This window comes from Pezoporus occidentalis, unplaced genomic scaffold, assembly GCF_034315485.1.
Source record: "Pezoporus occidentalis ecotype Australia unplaced genomic scaffold, CSIRO_AGI_Poc_V1 ctg160, whole genome shotgun sequence".
NCBI classification, from domain to species: domain Eukaryota; kingdom Metazoa; phylum Chordata; class Aves; order Psittaciformes; family Psittacidae; genus Pezoporus; species Pezoporus occidentalis.
Genome location: NW_026913426.1, coordinates 2,372,147 through 2,391,889, shown reverse-complemented (window position 1 = coordinate 2,391,889; position 19,743 = coordinate 2,372,147). Strand labels below are relative to the sequence as shown.

General features: G+C 42.6%; 1 protein-coding gene across 4 annotated transcripts in view; it reads left to right on the top strand.

Annotated features, from left to right (window-relative positions):
* The window catches only part of STXBP4 (syntaxin binding protein 4), a 68,791-nt gene extending 62,975 nt beyond the window's left edge, over positions 1-5,816 (top strand). For all 4 annotated transcript variants that reach the window (XM_062612720.1, XM_062612721.1, XM_062612719.1 and 1 more), the window contains one exon: positions 2,733-5,816. In XM_062612720.1, the coding sequence (XP_062468704.1) occupies positions 2,733-2,844 (112 nt within the window). In that variant the 3' untranslated portion in view covers positions 2,845-5,816. The remainder of the gene's footprint in view (positions 1-2,732) is intronic.
* The last annotated feature ends 13,927 nt before the right edge of the window (positions 5,817-19,743 follow it).

Below are 19,743 nucleotides of genomic sequence, written 5' to 3'. Positions count from 1 at the left end.
TTAACAGTAATTAACCAGTGTTACGCTATTGAATGTAGACAATAGTAACCCTGATTTCAGTGCCACAAATCTGCACTGTTGAAGAGCTGGATGATTTTTGCACTGAATTTGTATGAGACCAAAATCAAGTTCTTAGAGCAGTTAACAGGAAGTTAGGCATGCTCTCGTGTGCCTCCTGGGCCTCAAGTATGTAGGAGGAAAATCTTGTGAAGAATAAACACTTAACAAAGAATTTTTAGTCGGTTACATTTAAAGACCTGTGGATGCTTTTCCACATAACCCTTCTCCTGTGCAGCTTCTCCCATTTCACAGGATTGATACATGCTCATAAGCAAAGAGAGCTAAGGCTGTAAGTACACAGCAGGTCATGCTACGTGGGGAAGCCAAATGGGAAAAAATAGACTTTACAAATCATTTTGTTCTTATTTAAATTCAGCAATGGATTGCTGAGAAATGGCTCGATAAAGGCAAGCAATATAAACACTTAAAATAGTACTGCAGGCAATAAATCTTGCATTGGCAGAGCTGGAATGGATGGAATCCAGTTTATTCAGCTCCCATGATTCCACAGGTATTGGAGGGAGTTCTGTGTTGTTATGCCGATAAATGAAATCACATGCTGGGACTTTAATTTAGAGTGCTATCTTCTGTATTAAGCCATACTGATTACATTGTTTAATTTAAAATATATGGCATTTCCTGGTATTACAGAAAACATTGCAGAAAAGTACAGCAAAGATATTTTCCTTTGTATATTTACAAATACAAATGTATTCATACTATATGTAATATAAATATGAATGTTTCCCTGTCTTGTGGGATAGTGGGACTCATGTTCTTGATTAGACTGATGTTATTCACAAATCTCATAAAACACTGTAAAAGGACTCTTCGTATCCTTCATTGTTGGCTGTTGTCTGGCTTTCTAAAGGTAAGCATTGGAGGCTGGGAAAGTTGCTCTCATTGCTAGCAAAATATGGTACCTTCACTTTGTTAGAATGAAGTGATTACTGTACTTGAGAATGGTCAGTATCCGCTGCGTTGTACTTTCTATAGCTACAGGCTGTTCTTACTTCTGTGTCTACAGCTCTGATGAGGTGGTGCACATTTTTGTAGTATAAAGGAATGGAGTCCATCCAGTGCTTCTCTGACCAAAAAAAAAGCACTTATGAATTGTTTCTACACAAAACTGGAGCTTTTGTGTTTGGTTTTATTTAAGGATAAGAAGTGAGGATATGGCCTTTATCTGCCACATTTTGTTTACCTTGATTGGTCCTTGCTTAGGCGTTGCTTAAGTTGATGTAGTGGCTTAACTAAAAAATTACCAGTTCAAAGGTAGGTCTGTTCATCAGCTGGCGATGTGATTTATGTTAGCATCATACCTACCTCTTGTGAACAGTATTGTTGTCCTCATTATATCCAGCTTAAGCTCAGTATACCAAAATGAAAGGTGTGAATACAAGGTCAGATCATACCATGATCATGTTGAGTGGAATAGCGATTCCCATACCCATAACATTGACTCAGTTTCCTGCTTTCACCATATCCATTTCCATAGTCGGATACTCAAGTGAGCATTCCTGAAGACAAAGACAAAATCTGTTTTCACTTAAAAAGGTAAATCTAGAGTAGTTCCATCATGGCACTTCATGTTTAATTAAACCAGTGCACCTCAAAGGTGAGTATAGGCATGGGCTTTAGGTGCGCTCTATGTCAGAAGTTGTGAGAAGAGCTCTTTGCCTTTTATGGTGTATATTAGATGTACAATATTTTTCTGCTAGTTCTTGTAATGAACTTATATTACAAAATTCATCTTTGCACTGACTTGACTATGAAAACTGTGAATTTATTAGCAAGATTTTTTTTTAAGTGAAAAGAAGCTATTTCCTTTATCAAGAACACATTATTCCAGAAGGGAGAAGAGGCTGTGTCTTGCCCACACACAGTATGGCTAGTGTGCATACTACCAACCATAAGGTGTGCAATGTTCTCACCCACAAACAGTAAGCATATTCCATTTATCTGTCCTTACTGAGCCTTGGTCAGCTTCTTGCCATTCATACAGAAGTTTACCAAAAACTATAAAGCAGCTTAAACTGCATGTCAAATGTAGGCTTTAAGTCTTCAGAAGTACCACTGACTCCCTTTTCTTACACGTGTAAAGACTGTGGAAGCACGTCCAGAGTCTGGTCTAGAGGACATGTGAAGAATATTGTTCATTTATTCATCAGCCTGTTTCTGCAAGAAGAGGAAGGACTTAATGATGCTACAGTATTAGTTCATGTTCTAACAAATTGAGTATATTTCTATGATGTGATTCCACATTTGGTCAACTTCCTCTTGACCGCTGTGCCTCAGGCTTTGTCAGGTATGATGGCACGTTAATGTTAATACCTGTGTCAATACCTGGCGTTTTTTAAGTCTTTGCTACTCTGGGCTGTACAGTGTTGCTGGGTTATTTGTCTACAGCTCCATTATCAGGAAGTATCACCAGGCTGTATCGGGAGTCTCTTACAAAAGCATTGTCTCTAATGCTACTTTGGTCCAATTTCTAGCACCCAGAAGGCTCCATGTCTTGTTTGTAGAAATCTCATAGTTAACAAGAAAAAGAGGATTCTGTATTTGAAAGTGTTGTAATCACCATGACAACTCCAGGCTCCATCTTGTATTTCTTGCTTTGAAATTGGTAAACCTCTTTTGGGTTGCTAATAGCATTTCTTGTTTCTTTTTAGCCACGTGACACAGACAACATCATGGATCCATCCCGTAACAAGCGCCCTAAGCTTGCTTTGCTCTGAGGATGACGATGAAGGAATAAGAGAGCTTCCCAGGTCCAAGAGCTGAGGACATCTGTTGACATTGTTGTAGTTCGTGTAGTTTCAGTACACTAGTGAGAAGATGCACACTTTCTGCATACTTTCTAGCCTAATGTTAATAGTACTTGATGATGTTTCTCCCTTTTAAGTCAGAGGAAGTTCTGCCATTTTTTAGCTGGGTTTATTGATGGGTGCTACAGAAGATGCAGGCACTGCAGAAGTCTCCCTTCAGTCCTTAATCTGTTACTATTCAGTGTCTAGGGACCAGTCTTATCTTGCAGCCCAATCCAGGCTTTTCAAGACATCTCTGTTGGCTTAACTCCCCTGACCTGCAGTGTAATTTTCACAGCTTTGACCAGCAGGAGAGTTAAGATGGGACCACTGGTTGTAATTTCACGTGCTGGATTCCAGCATGGTTGACTGAAAGCTGCAAGGTGACGTGTGGTGGGGTTTTGTTAACCAGTGCTAGTGAATGTAATGTACCTTTTCTTTAACTACTGAAAATCTTTATTTTTATGGAAGACACTTGTGAATAAGCTTTGCTAACAGAAATTCATCAATTTATTACAAGTATTGGAGCCCTGATGACTTTTAAGACAAATACTTTTGAAGATCGGTGGTTGGGCTTTAGAAAAATGAGTCTTTGATAAGTTGTCAAGAAAAAGAAACAGTTTGGTAAAGGACATCATACTCTGTCAACAATGTGAGGCAAGAATGAGAATTATTCTACTTTTGTACTCTGCTAAACCGGTACATACATGCATCAAATACTTCAGTGGAAGCTGTGAAGTTTCAAGTACAATGAAACCTGTGAAACCACCTCCAGGATCAGCAGAAATCAGTCACCTCCTCAAAGTTGGTCTTTAAGTAGAACAAAATCATTTTGTACTCATTGGTGATGTGTTAAAGAGGATAAAGAATATGCCAGGAGGTGCTGGTGCAAGCTAATGAGCAGGTTTCACTGTACCTTGATAGCACAGGGTATTTTAAATCTCATTATTCACAGCACAATGTATGATGTCAGCTCTCTGAAATATATGAGTTTATGCTGTGTTTCTCTGGAGGCTCTTTACATATGTGTGTATGTATATAATACATATGGTAGGTGTTGATTAACGAACGAAAGACAGATCTGAAACTTTGCAGAAGTTTCTCATCATACTGATGAGTACATCAAAGGAGAACTCTATCTCTGATCTTCAGCCTGAGATGGGTAATGCGATTGTATCTGTGTGAGGGAGGACAGGCTGCAATCTGCCACTCTTAAGGACTTGAGAACCCCACTGGAAAGGTTCAGGCTCGCTCCTGCACTCCAGGTCACCTCTGCTGGCCGATACAAAGGGATGGGGCTGTGCAATCACAGTTTTTGAGGTCTGTCTTCAGCAGGTGTAGCACTGGATTTAAGTCCTTTTTCTCTGAGGAATGGATAGAAAGCCCTGACTTATTTGCAGTTCTGGTGCCTATGTCCTGCTCTCTGTCCTTACCATTACCGAGCTGTGCCAAGTCAGGCACACTGTAGCTGTTGATCCTTTTGAATCAAAACGAATAAACCTTCTTTTTTTAAATCCAAGTCAAGTCTCTTCTTTGAATGGCAGTGCAGTGATCTGGCCTGGGAGCTGTAGAGCACATCCCCAAATGTTCTTCCCAGAGGAACAAAGTGCAGCTCATGAAAGAGTTTTTTGCAGGCTTTGCTGGAACTGGATGTCAGGATACATGGAATAAGCAACCAGAAAAAATCTGTTTTGTACTTTTAACTAGGTCAGAACCAAATTATCCATGAATCTACACAGGTGGTGTGGATTAGGAAGAAGAGCTTGCTCAGCAGACCTAGAGTAACCTGTATTTCTAAGAAAACTCCTCATAGCAATAACACATAAATGCTTTAGCCATATTTTGCTCCAGTGGCTCCTACGTGCTTCACAGAACACAGTCTGAAGGGACAGAGCACGTGCTCCAGTTTCAGGGTTGGACACTCTGGAAGCATTTTTATTTAAAGCCCTCTTCTGAAAATGGCACGGACTCATCACCCATAGAGGATATTTAAGGTTTGGAACTCCTTGTGATATTTGCTGTAGCTGTAGTAGTTTGGATGCTTTATGACAGGCACTCTGAGTTCATATGTCCGTGATACCCAGACTGCATATAGATTCCAGTTTTACAGTTCTGTTTGAAAGGCTTTAATCTCCACTTGACCCTCACAGCCTTGACTTATCCACTAGTGGCTTTGTGACAGCCAGCTGGGTGCTTCAAACAGCAGGAGCTATTTGGAGACAGAGGTTATGGATCAGGCAGGCTGCATGAGCGGAGACTTTCAGAGAGATATTTAAAGCACTCCTTGTGCAGGGTGAGCTGGAGGAGGACAGCTGTGCCCATTGCCTTGCCCTTCGCAGGGAGCTGGTGACGATCTCTGGCTCGGAGCGCGCAGTGCTCAGCCTGCTGTGCACGAGAGGGGGAGAAACCGAGACACGGCGCTGGCGCGCTGCCTGCTCTGCTTGCTGCCTCCACCCACAGAGAGAAACCTGGAGACGATTCCTCCCTCTGCCTCATAAATTTGCCTAGAAATTAAAGACGTTAGAAACAGATCTCGGCTTCTCTCCGGCTTCTCCTCCAGTGCGCAATTACCTCTTCAGATAATCCACTAATTCAGATTCTCCGTTATTGAGACTACATTTTCATACCTACAATCTCCAAATGTTCCAGTCTATTTTTGTACGCTGGCATACTTGTTTCCTAGGTTATTTCTCTCTTAGCTCCCCTTGTCTCTTCCTTTCTGTGAAACAGTTTGTGGAATTAATTTTGATTCAGATGAACTGTGTATACTGAGACAATGGTTCTAGGATAACTTAGGATTTGCAAAGAGCAGTTGTCAAAATATACAACCTATAAACAATGACTCTCTGTTTTTATTAAAAAAATAAGTGGAAAAGAAATGAAAGTGCACGTTATATCCTTTAAAATAATGAGACTACAGCTAATAATGGCCCCAGGGCCATAAATTGTTCTTGTACCTCTATTTATTTTCTATTTAAAGGTGACATTGTGATAAATACTGTTGGGCTACACGCTGGTGTTAATCTTTACCTGAATACTTGCACCCCACTGCCCTTTGAATACTGCAAAGAGCCAGTAAATTTTAAATGGCACATTCTCCCATCAGGCAAATAGCTTCACACAAATAATACCTACACAGGCGTATTAGATACACGGCTTCACAGGTGCTAAATAACTTCCTTGTAACGCTACTCAGTGCCTCAGTAAATTAGATGATCCTTTTGTCAACACCATCATAGAATCATAGAATAGTTAGGGTTGGAAAGGACCTTAAGATCATCAAGTTCCAACCCCCTGCCATGGGCAGGGACACCTCACACTAAACCACATCACCCAAGGCTCTGTGCAACCTGGCCTTGAACACTGCCAGGGATGGAGCATTCACAGCCTCCCTGGGGAACCCATTCCCGTGCCTCACCACCCTAACAGGAAAGAATGTATCAGATAAATCAATATGTATCAGATAAATACAAGCACACATACACGAGTGGCCATTCCATAACCATTGCTTAAATACTCACAGAGTAGCCAGGCGCGTATGTGCTGGCCAGTGCACAGCCACAGTGCCCTGCAGTGCCTGCACTGTGCTTTTCTACAGTGAAGTCTACAGAAAAGACACTACTCTAAGCTACATAAAGACAAAAATCACTGTAGATTTTTATGATCAGTCAGGGTGGAGGGATGACACACCAACAGTTGCTATTTGCACATTTAGTGCATAACAAGGACCACCTTGGATGCAACCTTAGAGCACTAAACCTGCCCTGATGCCTTGGGGGCTCACATGGGTTTGTGACAGTGCCAGGCTCTGTACAGAGAATTTCACTGTCATTCTCAACTAGTGTTACTCTCAAAGGATGATCCCCCTCAGCCTTTGCCTTGAAATCCCTGTTTAATACCATCCCCTTTAAAACTGTAACTGATGCAGACTGCAGTTCCTCTTTGTTCTCAAAAGCATTGGTGGTAGAAGTCTCTTGTGTACAGATTTTGGTGGTAGAAGGTACTTTATTCTGATGTAATTACAGTACAAATCACTTCTTTCCATTGTGCTTACTTTGTAGAGCTGTTGTAGGCATGCCATGGGACAGAACTCCCAACGGTTGGCCAGGGAGAGAGAGAACAAATCCCACTTTTCCTGCTCTTACAAAATCTGTCAGAATTACCAAAATCCAACTTCTAAAGGAAGATAAAAATCAAACCTGCCTTGTTACAGTTCCTGTGCAGGTCTCTGTGGGGCCTCACCTACTTTATTTACACTCCCTATGGTAGTTCATAGAACAAAAGCTAATGGCATTCTAGCTAGGAATAAGTTGGAAGCTTTAGCCTCTACTGTAAGGATTAAGAAATCACACTAAAATGAGAAATACAATAAAATAGGGGCAATTCCCGTAACTCATCATTTTAGCTGGTTTAGTTGAGAAAATATTTGCTTTGTGCACTCTTCCCTGTTGGGTGGCCTCCTCTGCTCCTCAGAGGAAGTGGCACTGGAATCACCTCGAGCACCCACTGCCGGAGAGCACAGTTCCATGTGTGTTTGGCCGTGGAAGATAAACCTCAAAAGCCAGAGACAGGCTCAATCAAGGGAAGTGTTTCACTGGGGTTGATCTATCCCACGTAACCTTTACCATCTATTTAAACACTTCTCGTGACTGGCTGCTTTATGAACCTGAAACAGAAGGGTTGGTTCATCTCTTTAAGTCTGTTTCTGACACGCAGGAGGGCGTTTATCGACACTGAGCTAAGGCAGGGAAAATCCTTTAAGACAAACGTTTGTGGGTGTGGAACAGGCCAGGCTGTGCCTAGTGGGAAAGGCCCAGGAGCTGCTGTTCGCTTCTGTGCTCAGGTACCATCCGTAACCCTTGATCCAAGGAGCATCAGCTTGAGCTTCATCTGTGGCAAACAAGTGCAGCCCAGCAGCTCGCACAGTCACCTGTACCAGCTTTGCAAAGATGTTTAGCAGCTTAAACATGCTGATGGAGTTAATGGGAATTAGGCACCTAACCTACTTAGATGCTGCTATAAATGCTGCTAGGCATGTTTAGGTACCTAAATACCTTAGCAAATCTTTCCCCTTGCTGCTTGCAATGATAGCATACCAAAAATCAAACAGTAAGGAACAAAGCCTAACCTTTGTCCTCTGTAACCAGCTTTGCCTTTCCCTGGGGATTGTTTTCATGTAAAACTAAAAGTACCAGCCATCCCACAGGTTGTACCCGCCAGATTCTGTTCATATTTTTGATGGCTTGATTATTTACTGCTCATTCTGGATTTTTTCCCCCAAACAATGGCTGAAGTTGCCATGGATTTAATAGGTTGATGTTTCATAACAGCCTTTTAAGATAAGTTATTTTATTGCAAGATAATGGTATGGAATTCTCTTCCCACAAAGCTGCAGTGAGTTTTGTACCATCCATTAAGTGATAAAGAAATGGAATGCGCCTAGATAAACAGATAAAATCTCTTACAAACTGAGCCTCATGTCTCCAAATATAAGGATGGGAAGTTGGAATTTCATACCCACTGCTGATTCTGCCCCCGTGGTACAGTGTCAAAGTCAAACCCAAACTAGTGAAAGCTGTTCATTTAAAAAGAGTCAATGAAAAAGACCCTTTATCCCTCCTGCTCCCACTTACGGGTGGTTGGACTGTCCCCTGCAGATTCTGTCCCTGAGGCCATAAGGCCACGTTTGATCTGATGTATATGACACAGATCTCCATTCACAATTTCAAGCATTAGCTGAGCTTAAATATGTGTAGAGTTAACTACTGTCTAAGGATATTTTCTTGCATTAGAGCATATACATCAGCTAGTCTCAGCATAACAGGAAGGATGATGTTCATTTAGTAGTTACAGTGGTGCTCAAGACTCATAGAATTCAACATCTTTTCTAAAGCATAGGTAAGCTATGTTCTTCAAGTTATGAAGGATATTGAGGAACATATAGAGATACTGAACTGCAACTATATGATGCTATTAAGCAGTCAATATTTTGCTATGTCCCAATTATTACTATTGTCAAGAACAATCCTTTCTCTTTTCCATGAAAAGAACTCATTCAAACATAGCACTAAAATGGGAAAATAAACTAAAATATGTTTGTGGTCTAAAATAAAAATATAACAATTACAGTGATTTGGGAAGTGAAAGGATCTTAGGAAAGGCAGAGCTTTGGGCTTCCTTCTAATCTTCTCATTTTTACTCCAAAGGCTGGTAATTCATCACTGTTCCTTTCCAACCCCAATGGCCTGAGAAACACAACAGCACAGAGCTCTCCAGGGATGGTGAAGCTGTCAGCCCCCAAGCAGCAGCCTGAACTGTGTTTTTTAATCTCCAGTCTCTGCCACTTGGGATCCTAATGTTAGATACTGTAATTAGTCACCATGGGGGTTACACGTTCCAAGTCAAAGACAACTGTACATAATTGATGTTATGGCAGGAGCACAGAAGCCCATTAAGAAAGTTGCCTGTCATGCTCAGATCGCATTATTCCCTCAAATTAAATACAAAAGTGTTGTAAGTAATGAAGATGCAGAGGAACAGGAAATAAGATGCCAACAGTGCTGAACTGTGACTGTCTTGTTATGTGGCTATTTGCAAGATGCAACCAAAAGGAATCATTTTGTTATTAGGGGAAATGTGTAAATGCAATTAATCTCATTCATTTCCCATCTTTGGGAATGTAGTCGAAGCACTTGAGCCTAAACTCTCTACATATGTGCTTAACCCATTCAGATTTTAGATGCCGAAGTAGCCTGTAATATAGACTCTGGTACTCCAGTAACCATGTAGAGTCTCCTCTTGCCCTACCTGGTTCTTATCACTTCCCTAGAGAGAGGCGAGACTCAGCTGCCTTTTCCCTGCCGTCTGCCATGTTTGCAAGGGAAATCCTGCAGGTGAACCGAGCCTGCAGTAATCCCAAATACCTGAGATAAGAAGCACGGCTCTGGCGTGGAGACTGAAGGCTTTAAGAGCAGGGAAGGGCAGGGAGTCAGATGGATGTACGTGCCTTATGTCACGTGTCCCTGCCAGGGCTGGAGCCTAATTGGATTTCACAAATGTGACTTGATCACAAAACCAAGTTAAACCTCATGAAGTTTCAAAGGAATCCCCACCTCAGAGTGTGCCTCAACACGAACATCAGGAGAGAGCATCTCAGCTTCTCCTCTGCCCCAGAACGGGTAAAACGAAAACTTCAGTCCAAAAACTACTGCTTTAAAACAAGAGGAGAAGCGCAGCACAAGCAGCAGATCCGCTGAATTCCTGGGTGCACTGAATAAAATCAGTCATGTGATGATGATGGGATTTTCTAGAACACCTTTTAGGCATGCAATTTCTGTATTAAATGTGTTCAGACACCCCTAGAACAGCTGTTTCTGCTATAAAATGGGAATAACAGCCACTATTCACAGCGCATTGACAGCTACAGATAAAAGCTTGGTAATTGCTAGTAGTGACTACTGCCTAGCAAGAGATTTTCTTGCAAGTTAACCTGCCAAGATGTTTAAGACTATTGCACATCTGGATGCAGATTCTGGTTTAGAACCTCAGCTGTGACAGCCCTGTGCCGGTGACACAGTTTTGAAGTGGGGGACATGTTAGAATTACAGACAACAGTGGGGTTCAAATAGATTCAAGCCTCTTGAAGCCAGATCACAAGCAGGCTGATGTCTGGAGTCGAGGCAGGAGAGGGAGCAGAGCTCTCCCACCAAGGCTTCCTGTTCCCTCTGATTTGCTCTTGATGTGACCTAAAAGCAGCCGGCGCTGCTTCAGCACGTGGTGCTATGGGCTGCTCTGCCTCCCTTCGGGGAGACACTGAGACTCCAGCTAAAACACTGGGTAGCCCAGAAAGAGAGGAGCCAATTACAGCTTACGCCTGGGAAGATCCACAGCTCTGCAGCAACAAGGGTCCTAGCTGCTTTTCATCTAGCTCCTTCTTTCCCCATGTTTATTCATGAGCCGGGGTGCAGGGAAGATGAAAAGGCTGCCAGCAGACTTCTCCCTGGAGTCCCCCCTTGAAATGGTACCATATTTCCAGGGAAGCCTCGCCTGCCTTCAGAACAAGGCTGGTGCTCATGGGAATGCCATAGTTCCTCTGTAGCTCTCAAGGCAAGCAAACATTGCCCTTATTGTCCAAACACCGAGGCATAAGGAGAAGTCATGAAATCTAACTTCATCTGGTAGGGATGCTAGGGTGAAATACGACCTCCCTTGGAAACCCAGTGGCAGTACTGTGATGGGTTTGCCTGGTGGCAGGCTGTTGTTCTGGTCGTGAATGCATGAACAGCTGTAAAACAGTACCTAAACCCAAGGAAAAGGGAAACGTGGATTGCTTTCACACAGGGCTCCAGCAGAGCAAACTTCTGCTACAGACAACCTGGCCGACATCTTTGTTTTCAATCGGGAACGGCAGGTACCGGAGGAGAAAAATACCCCATGTCTGAATGGAAGGAAAGTAACTCTAGGGTGGCACCAGCTCGGAATAGCTCCTGGTTTCCTTACTCACCCATGAGCAGGGATGGCCAGGAACGGGCTGTCAGGGCACTTGCTTCTCAGTATGCAACATCCTCTGTGAAGGAGCAGCAGTTACTCCCCTGAAGCACCTGCAACCTGGACAAAAGCTAAATCAGGCTGATTTTTTTAACTTTGAGGGGAACTCTTATGAATATTGACAGGAAATCCCATCTCTGGTTACCTATTATAGAACTGGAAAGCTTGAAATCATTTTCTTTCTCAGTTGATTTGCAAAGTCTCATTAGCACTGTCTGTGCTGATGCCTTTTCATAAGGGTGCCTCCGAGAGCTGAAATGTGTATTCTCTACATGAACCAAAAGCACAACATCTTGTGTCTGTAACTGCAATGTGTAAATCCTCTCCCTCATGCACATTTTTGTTACAATACACAAACACCTTCACATAACAGCAAATCCCATATTTATAACAGAGCCAGCATCACCTCTCCAGAGAAGACATATTCATGGACCACGACGAGCCCTTTTCTGACCCTTATGCCAGAAATACACTGTTTGCACAGACTTCTTTGATTTTAGAAACCAGTCCCTGTGGCTCAGGTACAGCACCTGACAAATTCCAACAGCCTAGTGAGAGTGAATTGTTCTAGCAGAGATTACTCGTGAGCTACTAATCTTAGCATAATAAAGCCTTTGACTGACTTCCAAAGGACCTCAGTGCAACTCACAAGTAAACTAGTTTTGCCTAGTAGTAATCCAGAGTAATCACAGAGTTTTCTTGCAGGGCAGCATCTTGCAGAGGAGCCCTGTCTGAGCCAGACTGGACCTGCAGCATGCCGAGTGCCTTTATGAGGCGGAGGATGGCTCAGCTCTCAACAACCATTCAGCACCTGGCAGGATCACACCCTAACTGGGATTTAAGCCGTTCAGATTTCTCATGGTGAACCATTATTAGACTGTTTGTCTGTGCTAGCGAAGTGCATGAACCTGCCAACTCTGTTACTAAGCAGATGCCTTCTCCCAGCCTCTGAACATCCCATTAACAGGGCTTGAGGGAGCAACAAGAGGATATTACTGCGAGGTTCACAGAAGTACAGTGTGCTGCTCCAGGACTTATTACTGGAAAGAAGTAACTGGCTGTCGTGTACAAGAGGCTTGCAATCTGTCAGTGTCATAACAGACCTCATTACCTTATTTATATGTGAAATCACACAGCTAACTCCTGCAAATACTCATCTGGGATACAGATGTTACTCCCTTAAGATCCTCCTACCTACTCCTACAGGAAACAGGGACAAACAATGAGACAACACTGATGGAAACCGAGTGACTTGTCCAAGGTCATGCAGCAAGTGGTGGCAGAGGCTGGAGGGATGAGTGCAAGTCTCCAACCTGGTGCTTTGACCCCTGTACTGAACTATCCGAAGTTAAGTGAAGGCTGAAGATCTACTGTAAAGGTTTAAGTTAGAAGAAAAATGTATTCTTCAAACACAGTGTTAAAGTAATGCTTCTGAACATTTCCACCTGATAACACACAGAAGAGCAGTTCCAGGGATGAAAACTCCAGGACCACATGGATGACAAACATCAGATGCAGCTCTGTGCCTTTCAGTGTTGTTGCATGGCTCTTCCCACCCAGCTGGGGCCTCAGACTGGAGGTTCCCTGTAGCTTAGAGCCCCAATATAAGGGATTATAATCAGACAAAGAGTGAATACATTCCTTGGACCCATGTGCAGGATGCAGAGGGCCATGGGAGCCCAGCATTCCAGTATCTCGGGAGTGCCTGGGTCTAATGCTTACTGCTCAAGGGAATTCAAATGAGACAGTATGTCCCTGCTTGCAGAAAGAACAGCTTTTCCAAGGAAGACTTTGCATAATCTAACAGCTGATAAGTCAGTTAGATAGCAGCCAAGCTAAAATAATGGGTGTCTGAGCAAAGCATCAGAGAAATGCTCCCAAAATCCTGTCTAAAAGTCTATAGAGGTTGATGTTTTGTTTCATGTTACATGGAAGCTTCTAGGCCATAGAAGCATTTCAGTGTCCACTGGCTCCAGTTCTCGCCAGGACAGAGAGGAAGGAGCACCCTGAGGAGCAAAACAATAAGCTGGTTGTACAAATGCAAGTGCAAAATACTGTGAAAAGCTGATGGTACTTCATGGAGTTAGGGGATGAAACGCTGTATCCATGATATCTAAGGTGACTCATGTCACCACTATAAATACTATCCTGCCTGCAAAGAATATATTCTAGTAAAATCTGCATTTGTACTGCATTTGCCCAACAAGCTTGTACTGAGGTTCCGCTTCTTCCAGCGCTGACAATGCATCTCTCAAGATGAGATACTGGTGCAGAACACCTGAGGCTCAAAGGGAAGCAGTGTTTCACACACTCTGCCTTGCCTTTCTTCAGCTGATGGCACTCAGGAATGATCACTACGCTGCCACTAGCAGAGTACTGAGCTTGGCATTGTGCCTCTGGCAGCAGGCAGCTCTCCCCAGGCTGAGCAGGTTAGCATGCATTACTATGAATCAGTGAGGAAACCTCTTCAAGATGCTTAATGCAGTAATTGTAATTCAAAATACTTGCTTCACAGAGAGTCAAGCCACTGGCTCCTCTCTGATGCTGTCAGCGTTATCAGTCATTAGGAATATACTGATGCCACCTGGAAAGAAAGGTAGCTGCAAATGGGATAACCATTAAATAGCTGCATGCCAGCTCATGTGGCTCTTTCCTGGGAAGCAAGAACGGTGCACTAGACTATCTGAAAGTTCCTAGAAGAAACAACAGACCTCATGAGGTAAAGACATCAGGCAGAGCCCCACTGGCAATATGGAATTCACATCAGCAAACAGCTTTGGATGTTTGCACTGGGAGAGGAGACTGTAACTTGCCTCTAGGAAAAAAGGCAGCCTCTCCGAACGGACAGAGCTGTTCACTTCTGAGCTTTGGAGCTTGGTGCTCCTGAAGCAAATGAGAAGATGTCTATGGGTTTCAGAACGTGGTGCTCCCCTAACTAATGAGCCAGCTCTTCTGGCTGAATATTGCAGGACATGAGTGAATCATGGGGAAGGGAGAGCTGGTCTCATGGCTGCACTATAGTCAGGGGTCTGATTACAGGACTTCAAAAAACAATATACTGAATTCTTAGTGGTTTTTAGGAGATAAGAATAACTCTCTTATTGCCAGAGCCTTCTTTGCTCCCCTTGTTTAAATATTCCCTAGCTCAGTGAATGTGGAAGAAAGAAAGTTGAGATGGTTCAATGCTACAAGGCTTTGGAAAAAAGCAAACAGTGATAGACAAGCACTTCTCCTCTGTCCAAGGTCACAAAGCAGATGAAAGCTAGCTGCTTTGGTAGGTTTTTTCTGCATGTGTCCCTGTATGTCTTGAGATTCTGGTGAAATGGAAAGATAATCGAATTGGAATCCCGTTACTATGTAACTTCTGTGAGAATAGTAATTTCACAGTTTATTAATGTTTTCCTAGATTAAATGCCTAACAGCACTTAAGAAAGAAGCATGGGTAGCCAGTATTCCAGCGTCGCTGTGAACATCTGCTCTGAGTTACCAAAGTTCCAGCTGAAAAACAAATATTTCCACTATAAATCAACCAAAACATTATCCTGAGTGTTGTAACAGATGCAAAATTATTCTGGCTTCCTCTGCCCTGTGGTTTGGCTCTTTCTTTAAAGTTGTTGTGAAGATATTTATTTACACACTTAAAGAAACACTTATAATATGGCTGATGTTAGTTCAAACTACCGGTCAGTTGATGACTGTCGCATTAACTACAGGTTCTAGCAGTTAACAGAAACTCGTTACAGCTTTCCAGATAAACCTGGTTTAAAGCAACACTTAAAAGTCCTGCACAAGTGGTCAGAACACTCCTGTCAAACACTACTAGAAATGATGACCTGGAGGTTGTGCAATGGGGAGTATTTGGTTTGGGTTTCGTCCTCATCATGTTCTGGTGTGCTTTGGTGGGGTTTTTACCCCTTGTTGTTACTGTTGTTATTTATATTTCATTTCTTGGGCTAAATGAATCAGAAGAGAGATTGCTTTAGCTAGGCTAAAGAGATGAGATATGTTGACTAAGCCTGAAATTTGCAAATAGGCTTTGCAAAACTTCCTGCTTAATGGTCTCAGTACGTGAATAAAATGGTTTGTTTGGGCAGAAGCTGCAATTCCATGCTTTGAGGTGTTCAATTGCATTAAGCTGCATCTGAGCAACTCTGATTAAAGATGCTTTCCTTTTTTGAAGTATTTCATATGTAAGAGATAGAACAGACAAGGAGAAAACTGAACTATGGTACCATAAATAACAAAATCTTGCAGGGGGAGAAAAGCCCTTTTGGCTTATCCTTCTTTGCACAGAATATACTTTAGGGGAAGAACCAACACTGTGTTTTGAGGATGACGTTTTGTAGTTGTTATTCATTTTCAGTCTTAAATGCTTGGAGGAAAAAACTGTGTGTGTAGACTAAATATAACCATGCCTTTTGTGATGAAATGGAAGCTGCAGGCTAGTTATCCTGCCCACAAACAATAGGAACACATGGTCCATCCAGAGATGTGATGATGGCAAACGGAGCACTTGGGGGAAGTAACAGGGCACAGTTCATGTCATCAACACAGCCTGGGGTTTTCCGGGACCAGTACAGAGGGGGTTCAGCCATCAGCACCTGCATTATTCCCCTTCAGAGATGCCAAAGATGTTATAAAAATCTAGGACCACGTTTTCCAAAGGCAATTTGTTAATTAAGGCGTAACAGTTAAAGAAAAAGCAGCTGCGTATGTTTAAACCACCACAAGAATGTGCATTTTGTTCAACATTTCTTTTTGTATAGAGACTGCAACATTCTATATGCAGGCTACATCCCTTCTGTGGCATTATATATTTGCTTTATATATTGTTAATTAGACCTAATTTAGGCCTTGAAAAACCTCATTAAAATTCTGATTAGTGATGTTGGCAAGCAGCCATCTGAAAAGCCTCTATTTCTTCCTTTGATAAGTTTGAAACTGCTATAACAAACAGTACAAATAAGATCACAGCCTTCATTCTCATGCCAATCAACATAATGCATTCTCCAGGTCAAAGCTGTTTAAGGGAAAATACAAGAGGGACATCTTTATTTCCTTGCATAAACACTGTCATATGGCTATACAAAACTGTAAGTATGTTTATGCCCTTTGGTGTTTTAAAAAAACCCAAGAAAAAGAAACAACAAAACCTGCCTACGGAAATGCTAATTGTGAGCTTTCAAAACCAATTTACTCTGCAAGGGAATTAAAGATTTGTGTTGAAAGGCTTTAAAAATTAATGGAAATAAAAATAATACAAAGCTGGTTTAATATTAAACTAGTTGTGCCTGATGTTTTCTGTATAGATGTCTGCCTGATGTGTACAATATAGCTTATAGTCCAAATGCCTGGTCAGGAAAACACAGAGGCGAGAATATCTTTAGTCCAAATACAGTCAATTACGCACCCACATTACTGCAGCTCAGAGCAGATCACTTTAAAACAATACATGACACAAAAAAGTCAAAGGCAGAATAAAGCAACAATAGCAGTGTCTATGCTTCCTTGTGCCTGCATGCATATTGAAGGGTTATTACGATATAGCTGCCAGCTATTGTGCTCATCTCAACTAACTTAAACATTTCACTCAAGGGCATAAAAACAACTTTACAAAGCTGAGCAGTTTGAGATGGCAAACATTATACATCTCTTTCGGTGTAAGTCTCATGTGTACGCATTTGTCTTTGCAGGAGATGTTAGCAATTAGTCGAGTCTTTCAGATGATGAAACGGGCAGCAGGACTGCTGCAGAGCTGCTGACTCCAGTGGGAAGGAGAAGTAACTCATGGTCTGAACGCTCTGAACCCGTTCCTCTCCCTCGGAGCACAATCCCCAGTGTGCAGCTGCTCCATCCTGCGTCACAGCACACAGCGGCTCTGCACACTGGTACGACAAAGCTAATGTATGATTATGGGAAAATACCTCCTTTTGATAAACACAAATCCAGCTTTGGGATGCTCTGTATCAGTAAAGCTGATTCTATGGTTGGACGTACATTTAAAAATCCACATTACTAATACTCTATATTTTCCAAGCCCTTTTAAACTGTAATCTTTAGAGATCTAATCAGACTTCCCTGTATCAGCTAAAATAGGGAGATACATGCACAGAAACCGGGGTACATTTGCCTCCTAAGACTGTGTTCATTGTTAGTGTCTGTGTGTTGCATTATGGTATTTGCATAAGTAGGTTTCCAAAAACCCAGGAAGCTGACATGCTGATACTGAACGTATTCAGTGTGCATATTCTGATACTGAGACAGCAACTAGTTTCCAGATGGTATTTCTGATCAGAGATTTAAACAGAATAAAATGGGCCATAAGACAAAGGATAATTTAGCAGAATTCACCTGGCTGGGCTAAGGAAGGGTGCTGCAGGCTGGCATCCGTATCAGGAACCTGCTCTGCTGCTGCATATAACTGAAAGGGGGAGTACATTGAAAAAAAGAGGGGGGAAAAAATCTGTAAAACCAAGCCAGTCTCATCTGCAAGATGTAATGAATCTAAACCTAGAGAATAAAGTGCATACAGATTAATAATGTGTGTTTCTGCCCTATTTGCTGCTCATTTAAAATATGTGCAGTTACAGTGATTCTTTCATAAAGATACATGGCATGATTTTACTACCTTTATATTTAGAAGCCTGGTTTTTGTCTGTAGGAATTTTCCCAATCTTCTGCAGAAGGTCAGGCTTTCTTGCCAAAGACAAGAGAGGTTTACCACACTTCTGGGTTCTTAATGATATAAACCCCACAGGATTACAAGCCAGTTTGGGTTTTCTGCATTCTTTCTTTACATTTATTTTTAAGAAGGAAACTTGGGACCAAGGTGGATGGCACAGAACTGATCCAGAAATTCAGGACAGAAAGAAATCCCAAAGTTAGTGCAGCCTTGCAAGCGCGAAGCCCAGGGTACCAGTCAAGTCACTGACTTTCACAGACCTCACTGAAGAACGTGGGTTTTCAGCTGCAAGTTGTACAGATCCAGATCTGATAAGCCTATGCATGCAGAATACTTCAGGCTAAATTCTTCCTGACCTTCCCCAGCACCATGCCTCCGGCAAGCTCTCTGAAAACAGCCATTTGAAGTCAGAGAAATCTGGGTCATTGACTTCAATAGAAACTCTGATTAAGGAGGAGATGCTCAGCTCCTGCACCTTTCACTCTACCCTTCTGTTACAACCCTGCCTGTGGATGGGCTGTTTTATTCTGTGCTCCTGGGTGCTCTTCTATCTCCAGTAAAACCAGTGCCAGCTTCCGAAATCAAACAGCCTGAGCATGTAAGAACAGCTATTTCCAACTGTCTTTCTGCAGCGTGCAAGCCAAAAGTGAGACAGAAAGAGGAATGGAGTGCAGAGGAATAAATGGAAGGGATCAAGTTGTTTCCCACTGGCACCAGCTGGGAGTTGTCCTTATTCAGGGAAAGGTCTGACTGCAGAACGGGCCAGCTACTCCCTTATCGCTTGTCTCAGTCCAGTTCTGTCATCTGGCTGCTCACACCTACTGGGTCTAAATAATTTGCCGAGGCACCAAGGGCACTGGGTGCTTGAAATGGACTTGAGAGGCTGGTTAATGCTTTACAAGGTTAAGGTTGCTTTAAAAAGCATAGCAGAGCATTAGTTCCCAAAATGCAGTCATCAGAGAGAGTAACACTTGCTGAGTTCAAACGAGGTCAGCTGTCCAGGCAAGTACATGTATTTGATCTACTGTCATGGTGAAGGCGGACTGTAAACTTTGGCAGAGAAGATTATTAATCTTTCAACTCACAGCATATAAGCAATGACTGGTAATACCTATTTTTCTGAGAACTGGAATGCCTTTTGGAACCACACCAGATTACTTAAAAGAAGTTCCTCTGCCATTACCCAAAAGCAGTTCCAAACCTGTCTCGCCCACGTTCAATTAAACCTTAAAAAAATAAATAAAATAATAATAAAAGAAGGCGGGGGCAGATGATGGTTCATTCAACAAGCATTTTCCTCCTTGCGAGGAGCCGCAGCAGCTCACTCAGCTGCACACCATGTGGGCAATAAACATCAATTTTTAAGTAATCCGGCATTGCTGGTAGCGGCTTTCACTTGGAAAGCTGAGCAAGGGCTAATTCCAGCACCTCCACGATGGTGAGGGAAGCAGGGGACAGGCTTTGCTCGTGGGGCTCCTCGACCTTCTCTTCAAAAGCTGCTGTTTTCCAGCTCCGGTTAGGGTGTAGGTGTCTGATCGTACTCGTGTGGCTTTTATGTACCTCTGAGTTATGCGTCACATAATGCAGCTGGAAATGTCCTGCTGTCTGAGGCCAATCTGGGAACGTTTCTCTGTTTCAGGACAAATC